Source organism: Drosophila virilis, chromosome X (assembly GCF_030788295.1).
Source record: "Drosophila virilis strain 15010-1051.87 chromosome X, Dvir_AGI_RSII-ME, whole genome shotgun sequence".
NCBI lineage: Eukaryota > Metazoa > Arthropoda > Insecta > Diptera > Drosophilidae > Drosophila > Drosophila virilis.
In genome coordinates, this window is record NC_091543.1 from 14249459 (window position 1) to 14272656 (window position 23198).

The window sequence follows — 23198 nt, forward strand, 5'->3', positions numbered from 1 at the left end:
AGTGATATACCTCTTTGAACTCGTAAGGACCACGACTATCGATTGCCATTCAAAAACTCCAATTCTATAGATTTATCAAATTCATGAAAAATGGCAAGGGGTTACATCACAATTTTCGCTGAAATTGCGTTTGTTCTGAAATCAAAAATTGTTGATTCCATTCTGTTCTATAAAGTTCCACGAGTCCAGAATGGTATATCTTTTCAAGATCGGACTTCAATTAACGGAGTTATGGACATTTGAAATATTTTGAAAAATGTTTAAAATTTGAATATCTCGGGAAAATAAAATCAGATATTGAAGTGATATATCTTTTTGATTCGTACGGATCATGACCATCGATTGGCATGAAACATGATTGTCTTAATTTTGAGGATTTCTTCAGCTATTGCCAACTTTAAAACGGTAGCGATTAACATTATTATTTGCTATGCCCAAGAGTATGCTACTGCAAATATAATCTATTGTGAATTACAACTTCAACTGTTGACAATATAAAAATTAGATCAACTGCCGTAAGGTATGCTACAATTTTTATGATTACATTGAAATTGATTACAAAGTAACAAATTGTACAACTTCCATTATTATTGTTTTATTATTCATTAAATAATTGCCTTGTGGTTTGCTATATTTTACAAAGTATACATAAAAAAAAAAACAAAAAAAAGTACGATTTCCAATAGCAGTTGTTGGTTTTAGTTGTACATAAATATTAAAGTTAAACGTTAATATTATTACGTTATATATATGTAAATAAATGTGTTAGAGTTTGTGTTGTATTTTTTAACCCTTCCAAGTAAAAAAACAGCTATAAATGCCTTGGTGTGTGAGTGTGTGTGAGTGTGTGTTGGTAAGTGTATGTGCTCTATTAAAATTGTGATTGTTTTGTTGTTGCAGTAATTGGTCGTAGGATTGATATATGGCTTATAGATCGTAGATGTATTTCTAGCTGGATTGCAAACTGTTTTTCAAGAGTGCAATACACGCATTGGTGTCTAAATGTGTCTGTGTGTGTGAATGTGTATGTGAATGTGTATGTGTGTCTGTGTAGGTGTTTCCTCTAGAATAATTGGCCTTGTGCTATAACTTTGGCCCACTACGCACTACATATATGTATATCTATATGGTATATATAGTTGTATACATAGTTTATATATGTTTATATTCGTATATTTATTAGCAAAAAAAAAAATTTGATTGCGTGAGTGTGTGTTCTCATTACGATATTCATGATGATGATGGTGATGATGATGGTGATGATGATGGTGATGATGATGGATGATGGATGATGGTGTCGTTGGCGATGGATGAGAAAAAAAAAACCGCTCTTAACTGAATACTGTTTTTGTTTAGTACACATTAGATGTATTAGCGTTAATTAGCTTTACTTACAGGCTACTAAGTATATTTTAATGTAATAATAATAAATTATTAATCAAATATGCTTGTTAGTGAGCAAGATGGGGCCGTTGGGCACGGGCAGGGGCGGGAGCGGGGCCGAGGGCGAGGGCGAGAGCGAGGGCGAGAGCGAGGGCGGGGTCATGGTCGCTGGGATGCTGGCGGCAACAACAAACACCATCAATGACTGCCCGGCTGGGCGGCTGTCGGCCAGGCAATCTTGGCATCGATACGCTTATAGGCGAGCATGCAGTGCTTGCCCTTGGCAGCGAGTCGGGCATCCTGCGGGCACTCGGCATCGGTGAGCAGCGTCTCCTCGCCATCGACTAGCTTGAAGAGCGCATAGTCCTGCGGATTGGTAATGCGCGCCTTGTGCGCTATAATGCGGCACACCTCGCGCGTCGTCGTGTGCGGCCGCACCGGCAGAGTTCGCGTCTGCAGCGATCCATTGCACTCGTCCGGTATGATGACTCGCAGCACGCTCGAGCAGGCCGGCAAGCAGCTGGAGCGCCACTAAACGAGAGAGAGAGAGGGAGATGAGGGTATGTTGCAGTTGTTGCTATTAGATTGGATGGGTGGGCCACTTACGTCCAGGGAGCCACTGCCGCTTTCACCCTCAGAGGCCATGAACGTCTTGAGCACCTGAACGGCGCTGCAGAGTGCGGTTAGATAGTAGCCGGGCTCACCGTTGAGCAGAGTCGGCTGGAGCAGTCCCCACATGAACTCGGCCTCGATTTCGGCGCCGACAAAGCCGCACTTGGCCACCACATAGACCAGCACGGGCAGAAAATCATCGGCGCCCAGTTGCTGGCCGCGCGGGCAGCCCGTCGCATCGAACACGGTCGAGATGACGCACAGAAAGAGCTCCAGTTTGTCCAGCGGCAACTCCGCCTCCTGCAGCTTCCACAGCAGATTGGCAATGAGACGCAGTGCTGTCTGTGATGGCGGCGTCACTGTGGCACGTATGCCAAAATCCGTGGCATCCCGTTCGCAGGCATAGCGCACATTCTGGGCCAGCAGCTGGATGTCCTCGCTGCGCTTGTAGTAGTCCACAAAGATGCCATAGAGATGCTCGCGCAGCGGCAGCACCACCAGCTGATGCATCACCGTTTCCAGCATGGCATCCAGATTGAGAAACTCATCGGATTTGAGGCGCGCTCGCGCCGACTCCAGCTCGGCATGGAACTTGCCCTCACCATGCTTAACCAGATAGTTTTTCATGCCGCTCATGAACTGGCGCATGTTGCGCATCACCACCTGGGGCGCCGCCTCCCTGGACTCCTTGGTGCAGCTGATGAAGTTCTCGATGTTGCGGGCAAATGTGGAGCTCGGATCTTGGGCCAGCTGCAGTGTATATGCACGCAGCGAGTCGCCAGGTCCCACGCTCTGTACGTTGATCTTGTTGCGGGGATGGCCTGCAAAGAGAGAATGGAAATGGGAATGGATTAAATACGGATAGCGGATAGGCAAGATAGTTGTTATAGATGGTGCATCTGGTTGTGTAACAGCTGCCCGATGACAGCCAATTTCCGGACAATGCCCAGCTAATCCTCTCCAGCTTCTTACCGATTAATAGCCTACATAGCAGTCGGAGCAAACAGATGAATGGCGTGCAGCAGCCGGGATACGCTTGGGTGCGCTTCTCATCGGCACACTCGCAGCCACGGCGATAGCGTCGATAGAGACGACGGCTTTGCGCCTGGAGCGCCAGCCCCAATGCCTGACACTCGACAATGTGCGTCATATTGAGCAGTATGTTGCCCTGCTCGTCGAGGTGAAAGAACTGCTTGATATCATAATGATCACAGGTATTACGCTCGCCGGGATGGCATGCATCCAGGCTGCTCGAGCCAATGGTGCTCAGCTCCGGATTGGGGCATTTACCGATGGCGCCCATTATGGAGCCGGCGAGCGCTTCAGTCTTCAGTTGCTTGCGATTGATGCGGCAGTCTTTGAGCACCTGTTGCGGACAGGTGGCCGTCGTTGTGGCTCGTATTGTTGCCGTTGTGGTTCCCGTTGCAGTCGTCGCTGTTGTCGAAACGGAGCCAATGCTCGAGAGGCTGCTGCTGGCATATTTGGACTTCTTGCACAGCACCGAGCTCTGCAGCAGCTGGCTGTTCTCGCCCTCGGCGCTGGGCGGCACAATGCCCGTCTGTATGTTGTCCACGAAGAGCAGCTCCAGAAACTTGCGTTTACGGCGCACCGCAGGCGGAGATCTTGCCGAGCAGTTGGCTAGCTTATCCGTGCTGCTGTCGCAGCCGCTGCCGCTGCTGCTGCTATTGATGATGGTGATGGTGTGAGTGCGCTGCTGCAGCAGCTCCTCCTCGAAGTCGGCCGAAAAGAAATTCTCCTGCTGCGGATGCTCGACAATCTCCCACTCGGCCATAAAGCTAAGGAACATGGCCTCCTCCTTGTAGTGCTGCACATGAACCGGATCGTGAAAGAACTCCTCCGGCTCGAGGCGCTCGATGCGCTGCTCGTCCAGGCTGCTCAGCGATTTCGACATATCCATTTGTGTTGGGCAGCTGTTGGCATTATTGGGAACGGCCATGCCGCGCTGCGGGCGGTTCGCGGGGTGTGCGCGCGACGATCTTCTGAACCAGCTCATGATAAATTCTGTAGCGATTTTTGCCAGCTAAAACGAATTGGCGAAAACGCAAGTTTCTCATCGGCACACGCTGCGGATGGGCTGTTCTTCTTGCTGCTGCTGTGGCTGTTATCGATCGATAAAACGTTATCGTCGATCGATATATATTTATATTTTTTTGTTATCGCTGATTGATTGGCGGTTGCAAAAATGTTTCCGTTGCGTGTTGTTGCTCTAAACGCGGCCAATGCAAAACTAATGCTGAACTTCATACGCATTAGTTTATAAGACTGCAACAACGATAACGACGACTGCGCTGCGCCGACGCTGACGTCGAAGTCGAAGTCGACGTCGACGTCGTCGTTGCCGTCGCCGTCGACAGTGACAAAAAGATAGCAACTAGCGCGACGTCAACTGCGCAGCTGCGGCCTAAATTGCGAGACGCAGCGACCTCAATTTGCCTAAACCCCCCGTCCGACCCGCCCGTTGCCGCCTACCTGCCCAGGTTGAGGTTGTTTTTTTTTTTTTTTGTTGGGCTGCTGTTGATCTGGGCAACACACTCGGGAATTTCCGGGATTGCGCCGACGTCGGCGTTACCTGCGTCCGATCTTTGCGCAAGTCCTAAGCTGAGCCAGTCATAGCTTTATCAGGCTGAGCTCGGGCGCAAGCAAAACTGTGTCAAGAGGAAATTGCCACTGAGTCAGCGGCAAGTGGGAAAAGTGGGCTGTGCATTGGCAGAGGCAGAGGCAGAGGGACGGCAAAGCCAAGACTCAGGCTTGAGGCGTCAAATCTATACACTAGGATAGAAAAACACAAATCATTCAAGACGATAATAGCACGTGTGCAAAAAGGCCTGAACAGGTAAGTAGTCAGTATTTCAGCAGGGGTTGCGACTGAGAGCTGGGTTTCGATGTGGACTCGAGAGCGGCGCGGTACGCAAGGCTGTTGAGATAAAGAGTTGATTCATAGCTGAGAGTCGAGAGCTAAAAGCACAGCTGGAAAACTGCATTCAATTACACACATCAAAAAGAGAGAGAGAGAGAGCGAGAGAGAGAGAGAGAGAGCGAGATAACTCTCTTAAGACAATCTGTCTAAGACAACAATGAAAGACTCCTCGCGCCATGATCTATGAGAGATTCCCGCCTAATGCAATTGCACCTCATGATTGCATCAGCTTTTCAAAGCCTAAACTCAACTTGAGGAATTGGTTTGAAATCTATTTTATTTCTATATTTTTTTTTTTTACTGCTGCGCAATTCGGAAGAACCTTTGGAGCAGAGGCCTACGTGAAGGTGCTTGTGTGCGTCTGTGTGCACAGGAAGTGCGCCCTGAGACTCGACATAAAGTTATTTCATTATCTATTAGACTTATTTATGATTGGCCAGGGTAAAATACACATAATATGGACTATGTACTGAACGCTTGTAATTCTCAACAAGTTAAAGGGGGAGGGAAGACAAGGCTTTTGCGATTCCCGTCAGCAAAGAGTTTACCCCTAATTGAACCCGAACCAGTCGGTTTTTTATAAGAAACCCATAGCCTATATATGAAACTGGCTGCGAATCGAACTTGCTCTCTGGATTTCACATTTTTCAAGGCCCCCTTTTCCGGTTATAAATATAATCAAGTTATATCGGAGCACCATTAAATGCTAGGTAAAAAGCAAAGCTGATAGAAGCCAAAACATGATTAAATACTGTGCAATCGTTAAGGGGGAAACATAATCTAGCGTAGCGAGTTACTCATTTCGATACAAATACAAGCTGACAATGTTTGAAAAATAGCCCAAAGTAACAATATTCATTCACGATGAGTAGTGTTGTAAAGCACCGGGCATATCTTACAGCTGCCACAACTATTGAACGTGCTTAATCATACAGGCTGGCTGGACTTTTTGCTAGAGCAACACACGACTTGTGCCTAAGATACAAAACTAGTCTTGCATATATTTTTTCCATAAAAGCCATGGGCAGTGTTGTCAAGCACCGGGCTGCAAAGGCGGCAGCTGGTTGAACTTCCAAATACACTATATATATGGTAGAGACAGCTTTGATTTCTGTTAGAACGACAGAATAGAGTCTGGACTACGAACCTAGGCCTGTTTCTTTCCTTTAAAAGCCATTAGTAGTGTTGTAAGACACCGAACATATCTCAATTAGCTGAATACTCTTGTTTCGTACGCGCTGCGAGCCTTGTCCCGCTATTAAAAGCCAGGTGTAGTGTTGTAAAGCAACGAACATAACTTAGTGCGGAAGCTGGTTGAACTACTCACTACGCTATATATCTCGTAGAGTCTGCTTTAATTTTCTGCAAAAACTATCCAGGACTTGGGCCTGAATATCTTACAGCAATCCTTGGCCTTCTTTCTATACAAGCCTTACTTAGCTCTTTCTCGTTGTGTCCGAATAGGGCTATTACAACATCTGGCTAGTAGCTATTGTGGGATCCGAGCAGACAGCCTCGTTTTGCAGTTAGTTTAATTGGTGGCGTTTTTATCTTAATTAGCGGCTATTTTCCAACTTAAGGGTATTCAAGGTGACCTTGGGCCTATTTTTATTGACTTTGTTTTACTTTTTATTTTGTTTTTTAGACAAGTTCAGCGAACCGTCTTCTACAGCCGTTTGCTTATCCAGAGTTGTGCTTATCGCCGAAACGCTTGACAACTGAAAATGTTGCTAATTAGATTTGTTTATATGAGATGGTGGGTGGTGGAGCAAACAGTTAAGCTGGCTGGAGAGCAGCCAAGACACGTGTAGTTTGGGGTGGACCCAAGTCTAAAAATAAAATCGCGCCCATTGTGTGTGCATATTGCATTTCATCAGCCATAGGCTATGTTTGTCCAACGCTGACCCAAAATAGCCAAAGAGATTCGAAACGTCTGAGTTGGAAATTCTAATCGGTCTTGAGCTTGGCAAATTACGCATCCCATTGAGCGGCGAGACACACGGCGCGTTTTAAAACGCGCGCTGATAAAAACGCAGCCAGCTCCGTTCAGTTTACATTCCAAAGTGCACGACGCGCCGCCGCCGCCGCCACAGTCGACAGCTCCAATATTTATATATAAAGAGCGAGAGAGCCAGAGAGAGGAGAGCGGCAGATAGTGAGAGAGAATCTTTCTATGTTGATCGCTTGAAACTTATCAAATTTGTTTAGCTAGCCAACTGCGACGCCATTTAATGCTGCAGTGCGGGCATCGGGAATCGGCGGAGCAAATGGCGAATGCATTGCGCGGCAGATAAGTTTCGGCAAAGGCTTTGTAGTCTGCAGATCGCAGACTCCAGATCGCAGACTGCAGACCGCAGACCGCATAGGCCTACAAAGCAGCAGCAGCAGCAGCAGCAGCAGCAGCAGCAGCTGATAATCCGCTTGGGTTAGGTTTTCCAGTTCGCGCCAGTTTGTCGAGTACACTTGCTACTGGCTACAGCGTTTGCTTCGATTTGGAAGACGGGCAATTCACCCGTGCGCTCAATCAATCAATCAATTAATCAATCAATGAATCAGTCAGTCAATAGGCGCACGATGACGACGATAATCGCTCGTGATCTCGCTGTACTTGTATTTGTATTTGCTTTTGTCTGCCGCTCCATGGAGGCCACGGTGCGTAGAATGATGCAACAATAACAAGCGATTGCAATTGAGCATACGATGAGCATGATGATGATGCCGATGATGTTGATGATGATGACGATCGACTGTGCAGTGTGACCGTCCAGTTCCAAGCCGTGCATAGATCTGATGTAGCTCAAATGCAAGATTTCCTTTTTCCATGCTTATAAATTATTCCCTTTGAAGCGTAATAAGTAGTTATTGATCTGCCGATCGGCTGGCGATTAACATTTAGCCTTGCATTAAGCTCTCCATGTCCATTTGGAGTCTGTCCTCCATATATAGTTGAGTCGCTCGCAAAGAAGTTGTTCCATTTTCCTGCAATTCCTCTCTCTCTTTTTTTTTTATGTGACTTCAATCCAATTTGATGATCTTCCTATCGTAAGGTTATTGATCTTATGATCATTATGATACAGTTATGATCCGGCTTAGTTTGATCTCTGTTTCCTTTGTACACATGTAAATTAGATCTTGGGGCAAATAAATTGCTAGGCTGCATAACATTCTTCCGTGATCAAAGATGCCATGCGATCGATGTGCGATGTCTTGTTGTCTTCCATCTGTGTAATCTTATCCTAACCTAACCTAACTTAATGCATTGATCTTTGCCAGCGCATCTACTTTTGGAATACTTACATAGTATCTCCCGATCCCGCATGCTTGGATTTCTTAAAATGGTGGCCACTTTGGGTCGTATTGCCTTGTTGTTGTTGTTGTTGTTGTTGTTGCTGCCAGCGCCGGCGCCGGTGGCATTTTTATTGGCCTTGAGCGTATCCTGGTTGCAGCTGCTGTTGCTGCCGTCTTTGGTGCTGCTGAACTCCTCGATGATGGTGTCGTCTTCCGAGAGCGCCGGTCGGCACTTCGACAAATGAATGGAGTCTGAGTTGATGGTAGCATCTGGAAGAAGCACAACAAACAATTCGTCTGGTCAAGCTGTATACATTTGTTTAAATGGGAGCCTGGCACTTACCATCCTGCATGGGCATAAAGGAGTCCCATTGGGACGAGTCCCACGGCTCCGAGAAGACGGTGCCGTCGTCCGACTGCGCCGAATCGATGCCGGCATAGTAGGTCTGACAGAAGGCGGCACAGTTGCGTTCCACGTTGTCGTACGCGGAGAGCCGACATCCGTTTTGGCTCTGGAATGACTTTTGGCTGCCATCGACGTTCGCCTTCTCTTGCAGCGGCGCCGTCGTCGTCTGTGTCTGCATCGCCTGTGTCTGGGGCGGCGTCGAGCAGCGCACCAGCTCCGGCAGATTCAGGTCGGGCAGACGCTTGGCAATGATCTGGTGTACGGTGAGTGGACGCTTCTTTGTGCCCGCCGCATCCTTGTCGCGCCCCAAGGAGTTCTCTTTCTCCTGCCAATCGGCCGCAGTGTCGTAGTCGCCACCGTTAGTCTCTTGCTTGGCCATAAACTCCCAGCTGCTGTCCAGCTGCCAGTGCTCGATGCGATTGCGTCCGCGCTTGGCGGGCTGTTGGGCCATTGCCATGGGCTTGGGCTTCTGCTTCAGCTCGTCCAGGCTGCCGGCCAGTTTCTCCAGCTCGGCGGGCAGCAGTAGAGGCGCCGCCGTCGTCGCCAGGCCGCCCTTGAGCGGCTCCGAGTGCCGTTGATTGGCGGGCAGCAGCTGGCTGCGTTGTTGTCGCCGCAATATGGCCGCCGCAGCGCTGGTGAAGCCAGCCTGACGCAGTGCGTCTGCCGGCTCAGCATAAAACGGACTGCCCTGCTTGCTGCGCGATCCAGGCGTCTGTGCGGCAGTGGGCGTGGTATCCCCGCCATCATCGCCGCCGCTCTGCTCCGTGAGCGACTGCGTCATGAGTGGCGCCGCGCCAGCGTTGGTCAGGTTCGGCAACAGCAGCCCGGCCCGGGAGCGTGGCTGTGCATCGCCGGAGAACTGCAACAGCTGTTGGCTGGTGTCGTGATTGCCGCTGCCCTCCTCACAGGGCGACAGCAGCTGCTGTGTGGGTGTGCTGGCTGCAGGAATGAAAGTACAAAGGGGGAAAGAGTTAAGTGCGGCTCGACTGATGTATCGGGTCCAGCGAAATCTCAGCAGCTAACGAATCTATAATAGAACCAAGTCGAGTCATTCAGGAAAACCTTCCCTACTCGACCTGCATCCAGTTCCAAACAATCTCTATTAATACAAATATTAATCCCGACTGACTAACGGACTGATTGATGGAACAAGCCAACACGGATCGACTCAAACGCAATCGGGCTCCAGCTCATTTTCAACGATCTTTGTCAAAATTGTTCTGAGTGGTGTTTCACGTTTTACGGACAATCCAACTTGGATGCAGATTTTTCAAAGTCCTACCTTTCGTTCCAATGACTTTTAAGAACTCATTGGGAATAAAACACAAACGGTTGGCTTTTCGTTTGAGTTCCGGCAAGTTTTGCATGCATAAATCTCAAATCGAGAAGTTGAATGGCAAACCGAAAATAAGTATTTGCGGAACGAGCAACTGGGTTCCCTTAGTAAAAGTTGGGTACTTACGTGTCTCGGCTAGCAGATCGGGTCGTCGGTTGAGAACGCCAGGAGCATCCAGACCGGGCTTGAAGCTAGTCAGCAGACTGGCCCGATCGCTGGGATCGTGCGTCCAGACGTCCTCGTAGTCGCTGATCTTGTCGCTTAGCGCACTGGCGCAATACTGCGCGGGCGGACTCTCCAGTATGTCCGATTCCTGATAGTGTTTGGATTCCTTGCGGTTGCGTGATTTGCGTGACTTGCTGCTGCTGCTGCCGCCGCCGCCGCCGCCGCCACCGCCGCCGGGCATGAGGCCAGCGCTGTTCGGTGTCATTGGGGAGAGCATCTTGCGCTGGCTCTGGCTGGAGTCGCGACTGGACTGGGAGTGCGACTGCGATTGTGATTGTGACTGCCAGCGACTGTCATTGGAGGAGGAGCCCTGCGAGGAGAGCGTATCTTTGCACTCGCCCTCGGGCGACAGACGCTTGGCGAAGGTCTGGAACGTGCTGGTGCTGGCCTGAGAATTGAGGAGCGCATTGAATGGATTGCTCGAGGCGGGCGTTGTTACCTCCACAAATTGTGCGGGATTTGGTTTGGAACCGCCATTGTTGGCGCCATTGTTGCTGCCATTGTTGTTCTCCATGGAAAACGTAACCGTGGTGGTCACCGTAAAATTATTGCCCAGCTGATCCGGCGAATGCGGCTTGGACCAGCGCATGGGCGGTGCCGGCGGCTTGAGATTCAATGTGTTCGGCGGCTTGGGACGCTGCGGACGCACCTGCTCCAGCTCTGTAATGCTCGCCACAGCTGCTGATGTTGTCTTAAAGGTGCTCAAATTGTTGCTGCCATGCGGCTGCATTGGCTGCATTGGCGGCTCCAAGGCAGCTCCGCCCGGCAGATAGCCCTGCGCATCCACCGGCGACATGGTTAGTATGACCGAATCCACAGAGTTGGGACTGAGCAGCTGCATATGCTGGCCGCCGCTGGTCGAGAACGAGCTCATGCTCGAATTGGTATCCGAGGGTGTGCCCGCCTGGCTAAAGAAGCCCAACAGCTGACCGCTGCCCGTGGGGCTGAACATCGACTGCGGCGGCGCCACAGCCGCCGGCTTGCCGGCCAGAGCATCGCTGAAGAATGTGGCTGTGCCCAGGCCGCTGGTCTCGGTCAGCGAGAGCGGCGACTTGGCATCCAAAAGCTGCTGCTGCTGCTGTTGCTGCTGTTGCTGCTGCTGCTGCTGCTGCTGCTCGGTGCAGGTTGCAGTTGTGATCGCAGCTGTAATCGTCTTGGCGGCAACAGGCGGACCCAGCACCACCGGACTACTGGCATAACGCCAGAACTCCTGGCCGAGCAGGGCCAGCGACGAGAGCTTCTTGCGGTTGTTAGCCTCGCGCAGAACGCGTGGCAGCATCAGCTGCACGGGCAGCTCATCGCAGCACTGGGCATAGTGTGCGATCAGGGCTGGAATCGAGCCGAACTTGAAACGTGAGCTCTCCAGGCTGAGTATGTTCTCCTGCGATTGGATCAGATAGTGCTCGATATATGGACCCGTATCCTGGGGCAGACGGACCGACACAGCCATTGTATTCGGCTGGCTGGAGCCACGCACAATGAATGTCTGCAAGAGAATGAGAAAGAGGAACAGAAAGAGAAAGAGAGAGAGAGAGAGTTGGAGGATGAGTAAGCAGTTGGGGCTAAGTGAGCTGTTGTCATAATTCCGCCACGTAAATCAGCGCCTGATTCCATTCCCTTTCACTGCGACATCCGACTTGTTAACACCGACCGCCCCTCCCTGTCTCTGGTCTGTTTTTCGCGTTAAATGTTGCGTTAAAAATGTGCGCACATAAATTTCCCTTCTCCATTTTCCAAAAAACAATGATAAATGATAAATTGGTATTCCATACGCCGCGACGCCTGCAAGTATGCAATGCCTCGCTAGCTTGCCCCCCTCCACCCTCCGCCTGCCGTTTGTCTACTTGTGCGCTTTTGTCCTGGCGGCCAAAGAAAACTTTGCAGACGCTGCGACAAAGCAGCCAAGTCGTGTGGCAACCGCTTGAAGCTGGCATCTACCACTCAGACTCCGACCTGGTCAAGACGCGGCAGCCGCGCTATCCAGAAGGAGCAGGCGCTGCTGCAGCCCGGAACCGCCCGAGCCAGGAGCTTGCCGTTTTTGTTAATCGCCTGCAAAAAGTTTTCATAATGAGCCTTTTACTTAAAGTCACGCACAACAAATTACTTGTCCGAGACGCAGTTCCTAAATGCAAATCCTTTTCGCCAGCAAATCGCCAACATACAAAATCTTAGAGAAAAAGCTTGACATAGTTCAGAGTGTTCCAACTGAGCTGGAGAATTCTCCATTGAATTCGTTTGAGATTTTCTAACACATTCAGACACATTGAACATTGGATAGATCAGATATTGACTACATGCCAGGGCTGATCCGAGCCGGCCCAAGCCAGGAATTCTAGTTTACCTTTTTAATATAAGCCAAAACGCAATGCAACCTCAAGAATTTCAAATTCAACTGAACTATTTAAAGCTAGATCTAGCCCGCATCTTGCAAATTGCAAATATTTAAGGTTTTGCAATATTTTCGGCAGAACGGGCATTTATGAAATAAAAAATCAAATTAATTTCAAAGCCAAGGCATGTAAAGGGAACTGGTGGCTGGCTCAAACCGTGAAACGAACCATTTATTCTTGAGGTTTTCGGCCTGCTACATACACGAAGTATATCTATCGAATACACTTACAAGTTTGGACTCATATATACGTAAGTATGTAGGCCAGCCAATTGTCGCATATCTAGCTTAGACTTAATGTAATCCCCTTCCCAGATGTACCAGAGTTGCCAGATCTACAAAAAGTTCAAGACTAAGTAAACTAACTCTGCATTTAGGATATGTTAAATATACTAGAACTGCACAATAGACTGTAAGCATTAGATGCTCAAAACATTTAATATATGCCAGATTTACTAGCATATTCTTGTTAAGCAGGGTATTGCAATATCTTGTGCTACTCCAAAAGACTTGAATGACTTCTAGACTTGTTTTTAAAGCTGTTCCAAATCACAATGTTGATATTCTAGTTATGTTTTTGAAGTAAGAGCTGCTCTCAAGATCTTCCAATTAGAATCTTCCATTCTATTTGTTGTTTATTTTCAATTCAAACGGCATGCGAAAGAGATTTAAGAAACTCGAGCGTTTTCTTTATGCTATTGTGCGAGTGTACATTCTGATTTGCTAAGCAATTGTGTGTGTGTGTGCATGTTTGTGTGCGTGTGCTTTTCAATTTTGCTCAGCAACCCTAAAAGCATGCAATTATATTTTTTCAGATTTCAATAAATGCCAACTGTAGCGGGGGCCGCAGCTAGATTTAGAATGGCGAGTCTGGAGCAAGGGGGCGGGCTAGAGGGGTAGAGAATTTTTTTTTTTTTTTAAAACGAATATGGACGCCCCGCGGCGTTGTTTATGATTTCTGTGCGAGTTTTCAATAAGCAGCTGAAAGCGAAACGCAGCAGCAGAGCCATCAAGAAGATAACAGCCAAAAAAAAAAAAGCAGAAGAAAAAACTCGTAGATGACTCGGAGGGGTGGGGCAGCAACAGGGGCTGCGGGGGCAGGGCCAGGCAGTAGCCGAGGCCAAGGGGCTTGATATGTTTATTTGATTTGGCTGCATTGCAACGTTTTTTTTTTAAAGCATACTTTTTGGCTGTGTTGATTTGTTTACATGCAGACGATAGACAGCGTCGGGGAAGGGTGTGTGGTGTAGCTGGGCGGGCCGAGTGGCAACGCTTAAAGCATGCTGCAAGCTGCAGAGCACAAAAGAGCATTATACACTGATTCAATAATGTGGTCAGCTGCCTGGAGGGAGGCGCGCAGGGGGGAGGCTGATGCGGGCTGTTTGTGCTGACCCGTCACGGAAATGCAATTTGCGAAGGACAAAAACGAGCGTAAAAATGTCTTAACAAGCGACAGGGCAAGAATAATGCACAAAGGATAGCCCAGGCGTGCTCTGGCTAGTAAAAGAGAGAGTGAGAGAGAGAGAGAGCAAGAGAGAGAGAGAGGAAGCAAGCGTGTCTGCATTTTATGGATGCCTTGACAAATTTAAGCGAATGTGGCTAACAATAAAAAGGCGTAACGCAATTTAAAGCCAACCAGCAGCAGACGCAGTTCAATACATTTATATAAGTAACAATCTGTGTGTGTGTGTGTGTGTGTGTGTGTGTGTGTGTGTAGTATATACATGCATGTAAACCTATCGCATTGTTTGCAGCTCAAACAATAGTTGCAATCAGTTGCCCCTTTGGGTGCTTCGACATGTGGGCGTTCGGACACGCCCAGTTCATTGCATTGCCATGCAATGCACTCACGCACACACACACACACACACACAAACAAGCACACACACACACACAGGTGCACAGGTGGCATATTGTGCGCATAGGCAGCTTTTAAGCGCTCAGACGAAAAAGGAAGCCCTAGAAATGCATTTGACTCGCATTGCAATTCCAAATGCATTTTCACTTAACAGTTCGTTGACTGTCGTGCCACCTCACACCCACCTCACCCCCTCCTACTGGCCTTACTCGCCGCCGTTTGCAGCCAGCTGCTGTGGTCAACAGCTGCCACCGCTCACATCGAGGTGCTGCAGCAGCCAAAAAATCTTACATTCCACAAAATATCACTTGCACTTTTGCACTTCAAATGCGAACCCTCTAGTAGAGGGCGTTTATTGGTCACAGTCGCCAGTGGGCGTGGCCGTGTCTCGTAAATTTAAATGTTGTGCCTGTGACAGCGACAAACAAACAGACGCTCGAATGGCTAAAGTACATATATTTGCCAGTGAACAATTGCGGCGCTTTGTGTTCCATTAAACAGTTTCTATTACTTTCTTGGTGAAAACATAAATAAGGATAAATAATTTCTATATAGTGATTCGATTCAGCTGGTTCCGACCAACAGACAGCCAGTCTGCAACTAAAAAACACAAACCTGTGCAAGGTTTCATGACGATAGCTTTAAAACTGAGGGATAAGTTCGAATAGACACGGATGGACCGAGGGATCCAGCAAATATATAGCATGTCACGTTTGGTGACTCTAGCTCTTGTAACTGAAGAGATTTGCTCATAAAACAGGATTTCGATTTCGATTCCTCTAGCTCATATGGGTAACGAGATCCTTGTGTTCATGTATACGGACGGACAGGCGGACATGGCTAGATTCTGTTCGGCTGTTGATGCTGATCAAGAATATATATATATAGACTTTCTGCCAGTTTTTAGCCATTTTTACAATTTTCACACTTGCTTCAAATGGCGAAATGCGGGCGAAAGTGATTTGCGGCCATTTGTGGCTTGTTCATTGCATTTGGTTGGGCATTTAATTGCATGTAAATTATTGCATGGCGCACAAATCACACAGCACTCAACACACACACGTGCACACACACACACACACACACACAGCCACCACATGCCCGCCCCGTCCACGTGCTTATCCTTGTCGTTGTCGCATTTGCGCCCATTTCCGGCATAGCTTGTGAGGCAACTGCACTTTTCTACGGCTGTGCTTGGTCCAGGGCAGGGGGTGGCAGGGCGTGTAACAACATTTCCGGTTTCCATTTCTCGACTATTTGCCGCGTTCGCCCTTGGGCCGCATACGCTGAAAAATGTCCGCAGCCCGTCAACCCTTTCCTTCTGTTCGTTGGCTCTGGGCCCAAATGCTATTGCTGTTGTCGTCCTTCGCTATGCGCTGCTGCTCCAGTGTCTGTCAGTCTGGTTCTGTGTCTCTGTGTCTGCCCGTTTTGCGGTCCCTGGCCAGGAATCGAAAGTGCAGGCTTCCCAATCCGAGCGTCGTACTCCGTCCTTTGGCCTGCCGCTGCTATTGGGATGTCGTAATCAGGTTTTGGCCCGCAAATAGACTCTTTGCGCTCGCTCGAGCGCCAAGTCTAGTCTATAATCATCAAATCATGCTTCAACTTGTATTTTATATAAATGTGCCCCTTGCACTCACCCATTCCAATGGCCAAGCCCAATCCCACCCGTTCTTCCTCGCTCCCTGTCCCCTGTCTGTCGTATCAATCGTGTTGCTGCTGCGGCACATCAAAATGCTTGACATCAAATCTTGACAACTTAATGGCCTCCGGTTGCACTGAAGTAAATTGCGGGCAAGTAAATTGTTTCAAGCGCAGTGTGGAGAGCTGAGAAGTTGCTCAGATTTTTGTGGCACTTGTGCAACATGCAACATGCAACATGTCACGAGGCTAATCCGAATTCACGCACGCATTTGCAATTAACTAAACAACAGGGAAGACTTTATTGGCCTTAACAAATGGCTTCAAGCTAAAATTCGATTCGAAATATTATTTAAGCCATATTACATCCAGGCAAGATATAAACGAGTTATAGAAGGAAATGTTTCGGAAAGGCTGTAACATCCTAGCAAAGGCCTACAAAGCCAAAGCTATTTATAGCTAAATATAGCTTGAAAAGTTTGCATATAAATCCTATTCATTGGCCTAGGTTAGACTAGAGCTTCATCTTAGTTTGAATAGAGCTGCTATGGAAATGGAAATAGAACTCTAAACGATTGTGTTGCCTGCTTTTGGGCGTTCTGCTCAAAAAAATAGCACTTTGGGAAAGTGTTGCTCTCATGTCCAGGCCAACGAATTTGCATATCCTTTCAGAACTTGAAATCGAAACCCAAGCCCCTGCCAGTGAACGGTGGCAGCAATGCGCAGCAATTTAACACCAGACAGGACAGTCCAGCCCAAGGGAGATGCGCCGCCGCCTAATGAGTGTCGGCGGTTTGTGTGGTTAGGCAACTGGCAAGTGGAAGCACGGACGGACGACAGTTGCGGACAATTGGGAGCAGTGGGATTGAAATATAGAAAGGAAAAAAAAAATAAAAATAAACTGCATAAAATGATGAAATTATGCCAAGCAGCGTCTCCAACTGTGCCGCTGAGAAGGAACTTGAGCTCCATTATCTAGTTATTGGCCGGCTATTAAAAAAGGGAAGACACGAAGGAAGCAACGGCGTGGGGGAACTCTTGAACCTTCGGACTTCTCGCTTACGTGTACATCATAAAAATCTCATATTTTATTCAAATTGGTAATGTGAGCGGCCAATGCAAATGTCCCAGCTGCTTGGACTCCGACTGTGGCTTTGGGTTATCAACCCTCATGGCATGCACACTCCTTCACTTCCTCCCGCAGCGTTTGGTCGCCGCTTTTCACCATTTGCATTTCATTGACATTCATTTGGCTATTTCCTTCTTTTCATTTTTTGTTTCCATTTTCTTTTGTTTTACTTGCGATTCGCTTTCTTTGCATAGCAAATTGAATTTGAAGCCAAAGTCCAACAATAGACAACCACGGCTTCCCGTTCCCTGCGCTACTTTTGACCCCCTCATCTCTCTCCTCACCTCTCTCTCTCTCTCTCTTGAGCTGAACCGCTGCCTTTTCATTTGCTTTTCGCTGTCCACTTGGCTGACCCCTCTGTCACAACACTCGCACCCCATGCCCTTGCAGCCCCCGTCTTCAATCTACTCGTTGCATTGGCTACTAAGCGGCTTTCGTTCTGCAGTTCAAGAGTCAGCCCCCCCCCCCCCCCCCCTTCCGCGTCACGCCCTCTTTGTTTTGTTCCCGCCCTGGGTCTGCCTTAAGCTGATTTCCCTTGATTTCCGCTGGTTCCGTTTGGGGCTTTGGTTTTCAATTTTGCCTTTTCATCATTGGCTACGTCAGTTGCACACACACACACACACACTCTCACACACACACACATAGCTGCTGCTGCTGTTGCTTTGTTGTGGGTGCTGTGCAAGTGCATTAAACTCATTTGCCAAACGGCTTTCAATTATAATTTTTGTTAATAATTCATTAGCACAATGTGTCGCCGTTGCTCGTGTGTCCTTGTTGTTGCTGCAGCTTGTTGTTGTTGTTGTTGTTGTTGCTCTTGTGTAACGAGCATGGCCAAAATGCATTCAGACAGTTTCCCCTTTACCACTGCGCCAGCAGCTAGCGTCACGTTGCGCATACGCCACGTGTGACAAGGCTTAAATCCAGCGCCCGAATGTGATAGAAACGAAATTTGAATTTTAAATGCGGCAAATGGAAAATGCAAATTTGATTTAAGCAGTTCAAGTTAGGAATCAAAGAATCATGTCTCTAAAGCCATTAAATTGTTTTATTTTAAGTTACAGCAGAAACAACTTATCTAAATTGTGCCTCAGCCGGGTTCAAAGATGACTTTTAGCACAGAAAACCAATAGAGGATTGATAAGATGCCGCCAGACCTTTAGCCTTCTAAAACAACTTGCTGCCCCGTGGAAGGAAAAGAGACAGTGCCACATTTCTTTAGCAATCGTCCAGCTCCTGAGATTAGATAATCAGTCTAGCTCTAGATGACTTGATTGAAGCATTCGCTGTGCTCAAAAGAAGAGCAACAGTCTCAGGGAAGTCATGCGAATTTCCTAAGCTACCAACTTATGCTTAAAGACTAGCTGATATTTGCCATTCTCAGAGCAATAGTATACCAAGTATTCCCCGTTCGTGTAGCCAACTTTTCTAAACTAACTTCAAGCTCAAAACCGAGCTCAATCCATGGGAGGCCCTCTTAAATAAGCAGTAAAATGTGTTGGGCAATAAATGTGAAGACAGCGAAAGGACTTTATATGAAAGCCCAGCCAGCTATGTTGCAGGATATTCGCATAAATTGGCAGCTCTCCAGCTGTGTTTATGGTATGTTAACTATCCAACTTATGAGTGCTGCTCAATGGAACTCCCTACCAAATTGTGCGGCTCTGTCTGTTTTATGTTATATGGTGTCGCTAGCAACCCTTTGGCTTTGGCTTTGGCTTTGGCTTTCGCTTTGGTTGTCATCTGGACTTACCCCCAAATGTGCGAATGTCTCTGCTTGCACACAGATACACACACACACACTTGCACACATGTGATCCCCCACACTGCAGCTGTCTGCGGCCTTATCGCTCATCAGCTGTGGCTGCCGCTGCGACGGCTACTGTTCCAACGCCTGTTGTTGATGGCATGCCCAAACCCCTTTGCAGCACAACCCCCTCCCCCCCTCTTCCTCCACACTCCTTAAAAGACCTATCCTCTCGCTTAGCCCTGCACTGCGGGTGATAAATAAAAACTGTCTGCGCCTATGTGGCTGCTACAGTTGCTTTCTTTTGGGCTGCTGTGTTTTATTTTATTTTCTGTTTTTTTTTTTTTTTTTTGGAGGGGGGGAGGGGGAAATGCTGACTTTTTGCCATGTAAGCTGACGACCCCTGCTCCCTCTACCTGCCCCCCTTTGACATTGGAGCACATGCCAAGCGACAAAGCCGAAAAATTCCATAGCCATGGTCGAAAAAATTCAATTTGATTGCTTTGTTCGCTTGCCTATTGGCCATTTAAGCAGCCAAAGCGCTGTCTGGTGTGGGTCGAATCGAAGGGGAACGAGTGTGGGGGGTGGTCATGCATTTGGCGTTAGCTGCAGCTTAACAAGTTCATTTTGGGCTGGCGCCTGTGGCTATGCAATGAATCCGACGCATAAATCAAATGCACTCAAAGGGAATGCGAGTCAAACAATTTAAACAAGCCCAAAAATAAAAAACGAACTGCAATTTTCAAACAAAATTTAAAGAATAATAGAACACGAAATGCAACCACATATTCAAATATTGTGCCTGCCAGATAGTTGGACATAGCTACTGTATGCTGCATACCTTTGGGCGCCACTTGCAACTTGGCTAATGATGTTGCCGCTGCCCGTGGCAACATGCAAAACAACATTCCAATATGCTGCACACGTGAAGACCTTCATCAGTCGCCATTTGCTGCTAATTACTTTTTGTGGTCGGCATAACAAATCCCTGACGCCAAATGCCGAGCAAAATAAACAGCAAAAAAAAGTCATAGCCGGCAAGCAGCACTAGAAGTTACCTTGTCTAAGCTAGATATTGGCTAAGACAATGATATTTAAGAACTTAGTAGAAAAATGTTCAGCGATTTCTAAGTTTAGGAAGAGAAACTGAATCGACTCGAGCTCAGATTAATTTTTGTCAAAATTGATTTGCTTCGATGTAAACAACTTTTGAGGGACATTCAACTACAAAGTACAATTAATTTAAAACCCAGCCAATGTTATTGTTTAACCATCTTTGTACAGTAGAAAAAACCCAAATAGAATATCTAAGGTCAGGCAATTGGTTCGGAACTTCTGAATCGTAGTCCTGATACATTTAATGTATGTATAGCTGAAAATGCCTTCTATATGGCCCGCCTGGTGCCCACTTTACAGGGTATTAAACAAATCAGGAAAAAACAAGAAGAGAGCTGCACGCACATGTGACCAGGAGGGCAACTTCAGGTTTCAGATTCAGCTTCAGCTTCGAACTGTTTATGATTGATGGAGACGGCAGCAGAGCGTGGGAAGGAAAGCGAGAGTGGGCGAGGCAGAGTGTTCAGAGAGAGAGAGAGAGAGAGAGACAGAGAGAGAGAAAAGTGAAAAAGGAAAAAGAAGAAAACGCACAGATGGAAACGCCGGACAACTGGCAAAACAAGTAATTAAAATACCAGGCAGGCAAATGGACCAAAGCAAACAACGACGGTTGTTGTTGAAGGTTGCTCTTGTTGTTGTTGTTGTTGTTGTTGCAGCCGCATGTGTTGCCACAAATGGGCAGCCATAGCCATGCCCATTGCGGCAGCCGCATTCGCAGCTCAAACATATTGATTGATTTTTAATTACAAACATTTACCAATGCAGTTTACACAGAGGGTCAAATCCAATCGACTATCAGGGCGGGGCAGGGGGCAGGGCGGCCACTTGCAGCGGCTGCTTCAATTTCAATTTCAATTATGCAAATACTTTTTTATTAAACGCATAAACAAATGCGTGGCAACTGCTGCAATGGAGTCGCCTAATGGGCCTGCTGCTGAGCGGTTGAGGGTTTAGAGGCTGAAGCAGGCGGAAGGGGGGGGGGGCGGTAAGGGGGTTCGAATGCATGGGGCGAAGGAGTGACGGCGCGTGTAATTGCCGACGCTGACGCCGACGCATGCAATTAGCGTTTCAATAGGCAAATAGAGAAGAGCCAGAAAGAGAGAGGAGAGAGAAAGAGGGAGACGGGCTGCAGGACTAAAGGTGCAGCAGTTGGCAAAAAAGTGAAAAGTTTTTGCCCCTTCCAAGCAAGGAGCAGCTGACAGACCCGCCCGCCAGTCCAATATGCTGCAATCAATGCGCCATTGTTGCGACGCGTTCGACAATTGAAAATTGCCAAGCTGAAAAACGCTTTTCACTTTTCTTCTTTCCTTTCTTTCTTTCTTTTTTTTGTGTGTGCCGTACGGACTGCTGCAGTAGCTGGTCGTCGCGTGCCGTGCTCAATATTCAGTGCTCGACAATTTCAAGTTTTGCATTCACAATGCGTGCAAAACTTGGCGAAACGCAAAACCAAACTTGGCGCAGGAAAAGTTCGAAATTGAAATTTCCGTTGCATGCTTTTAGGCGGCGCACTAAATTTTTAGCCTCAAGTGGGCAAGTGTGGCATAAACCTCGTATCTAGCCCTACTTTACAGGGTATTTGGTCCCGAACTAAATTTGATATGGCATTAAAATATAGACAATGAACTGCTTCAAAAAATGACTTCACAAACAATTTAACTTTAATTCAATATGGGCTTTATGAGTGCAAGGCAATGTGCTTTAAATTGAAAATGAAAAATTGAAAATAAATACGAATTTTTACGCAGCGTTTTTCGTTACAAAAAGCTGCGTTAATTGCTTTGCATTTATGTTAAGTAAATAATGAAAACAATATCAATTAAATTATTTGTGAATAATTAAATTGTGAAATTGATAAAAACTGACTTTTAAAGGTTCCTGAAATCCTTCTGGAATTATTTAAAGCAATTGGTAATATTTGTAATAATTCAATTTGAACTCTAAAAGCTGTTTCCAAGTAAATTCAATATAGAGTTCTCTGGCAGAGTTCAAGGTATGACAGCAAATAAAGCAAAAAACGTTCACAGGTAAAAGAAACAAAAATAGTTCGTAAATTATTTAAAATTGAATATAAAAGAGATTCCCCAATTGTGCATATATATTCGCTGTATGCTTAAAAGCTCGTATATTATTCTTTATATGTTTCTACCAGTTTTTAGAGAAGACCCTAGTTGCCACATGCTTGAGCCGTGCCCGTGCCAAAGGAGATGTGCGCTCGTTTATATAAATGTTGGCATATAATTTTCAATTTGTGATGCATTTGCCACGCCCCCCTGACGGGCCGTGGCACTTGAGTGTAGTGCGCCGGCTTGGGGTAACAAATGGCAAGCAATTTAGCTGGCATTCGGGCGATTCGATGAAGCATTCGTTGAATCCATTTGCCTGTTATCCTGCCAGCCAGGCTGTCTGCCCTACACGTGATAATTGCTCGGCAGAACAGCGACTTGGCCCTGGCAACTTATTGAATCTGTACAATTTGTTGGGCGTTTCTTCTGTTCTCCTCTGCGTCCGCATCGACGTCATTTCAATTGTCTATGCAAAGCGCCTTGAATCACAAAATGACCAGCAGCCAGCGCCCAGCCCCACAGGACGAACTCCCACCTAGACGACGCTCTGCAAATCCCATAGGTTGGCTATTGTCTCTCGTCGCCTTTGTCATGTGGCCCCACCATTTGGGTGCCCGCACCAGTGTAGTCTGCCTTTTGCTGGTAGCCAGGATAAATTTCAATGAATTTGCAAGCGCAGCAGCCGCAGCCCGAGTCCTGGTCGAGTCCTGGCAACATTTCTTTGTTTATCTTTATACATTTACAATTAAAAGGGCTTCGCATTGTTGTCGCTGTCGTAATATTAATGAATCTGTGTGTATTTGTACAGGACACGCACCACGAAGCCCGATTTGCCGATCCCCCCACACACACATGCCACGCCCACTCTCTGCAGATACACGTTAATTGATTGCAATTTGTATATGTAAATGCGCCTGTTTGTATGCAATGTTATTATGTTTTTTTTTTTTTTTTTTTTTTTGCATTTTTTTTTCATACTGGTTTTTATCTTTGGTTTGCAAATTGTGTGCAAATTTTGTGGTCACATGTGTTTGCTGATTTATTCACCCGCTGCCCGACGTGAGCCCGCAATT

At 47.2% G+C, this 23198-nt stretch overlaps 1 protein-coding gene across 8 annotated transcripts in view; it reads right to left on the reverse strand.

The window, feature by feature from the left end:
* Positions 1 to 671: 671 nt before the first annotated feature.
* spri (Src homology 2 domain-containing protein sprint) overlaps positions 672 to 23198 on the reverse strand; it is a 115361-nt gene continuing 92834 nt past the window's right edge. For 7 of the 8 annotated variants that reach the window (XM_032440379.2, XM_032440376.2, XM_070211389.1 and 4 more), the window contains 5 exons: positions 10090 to 11674; positions 8565 to 9566; positions 8231 to 8491; positions 1990 to 2816; positions 672 to 1914 (listed from right to left, as the gene is read on the reverse strand). In XM_032440379.2, coding sequence (XP_032296270.2) covers positions 1582 to 1914; positions 1990 to 2816; positions 8231 to 8491; positions 8565 to 9566; positions 10090 to 11674 — 4008 coding nt within the window. In that variant the 3' untranslated portion in view covers positions 672 to 1581. Of the gene's footprint in view, positions 1915 to 1989; positions 2817 to 2967; positions 4252 to 8230; positions 8492 to 8564; positions 9567 to 10089; positions 11675 to 23198 lie in introns of those variants that run through there. The other variant, XM_015168679.3, reaches the window with a different exon arrangement.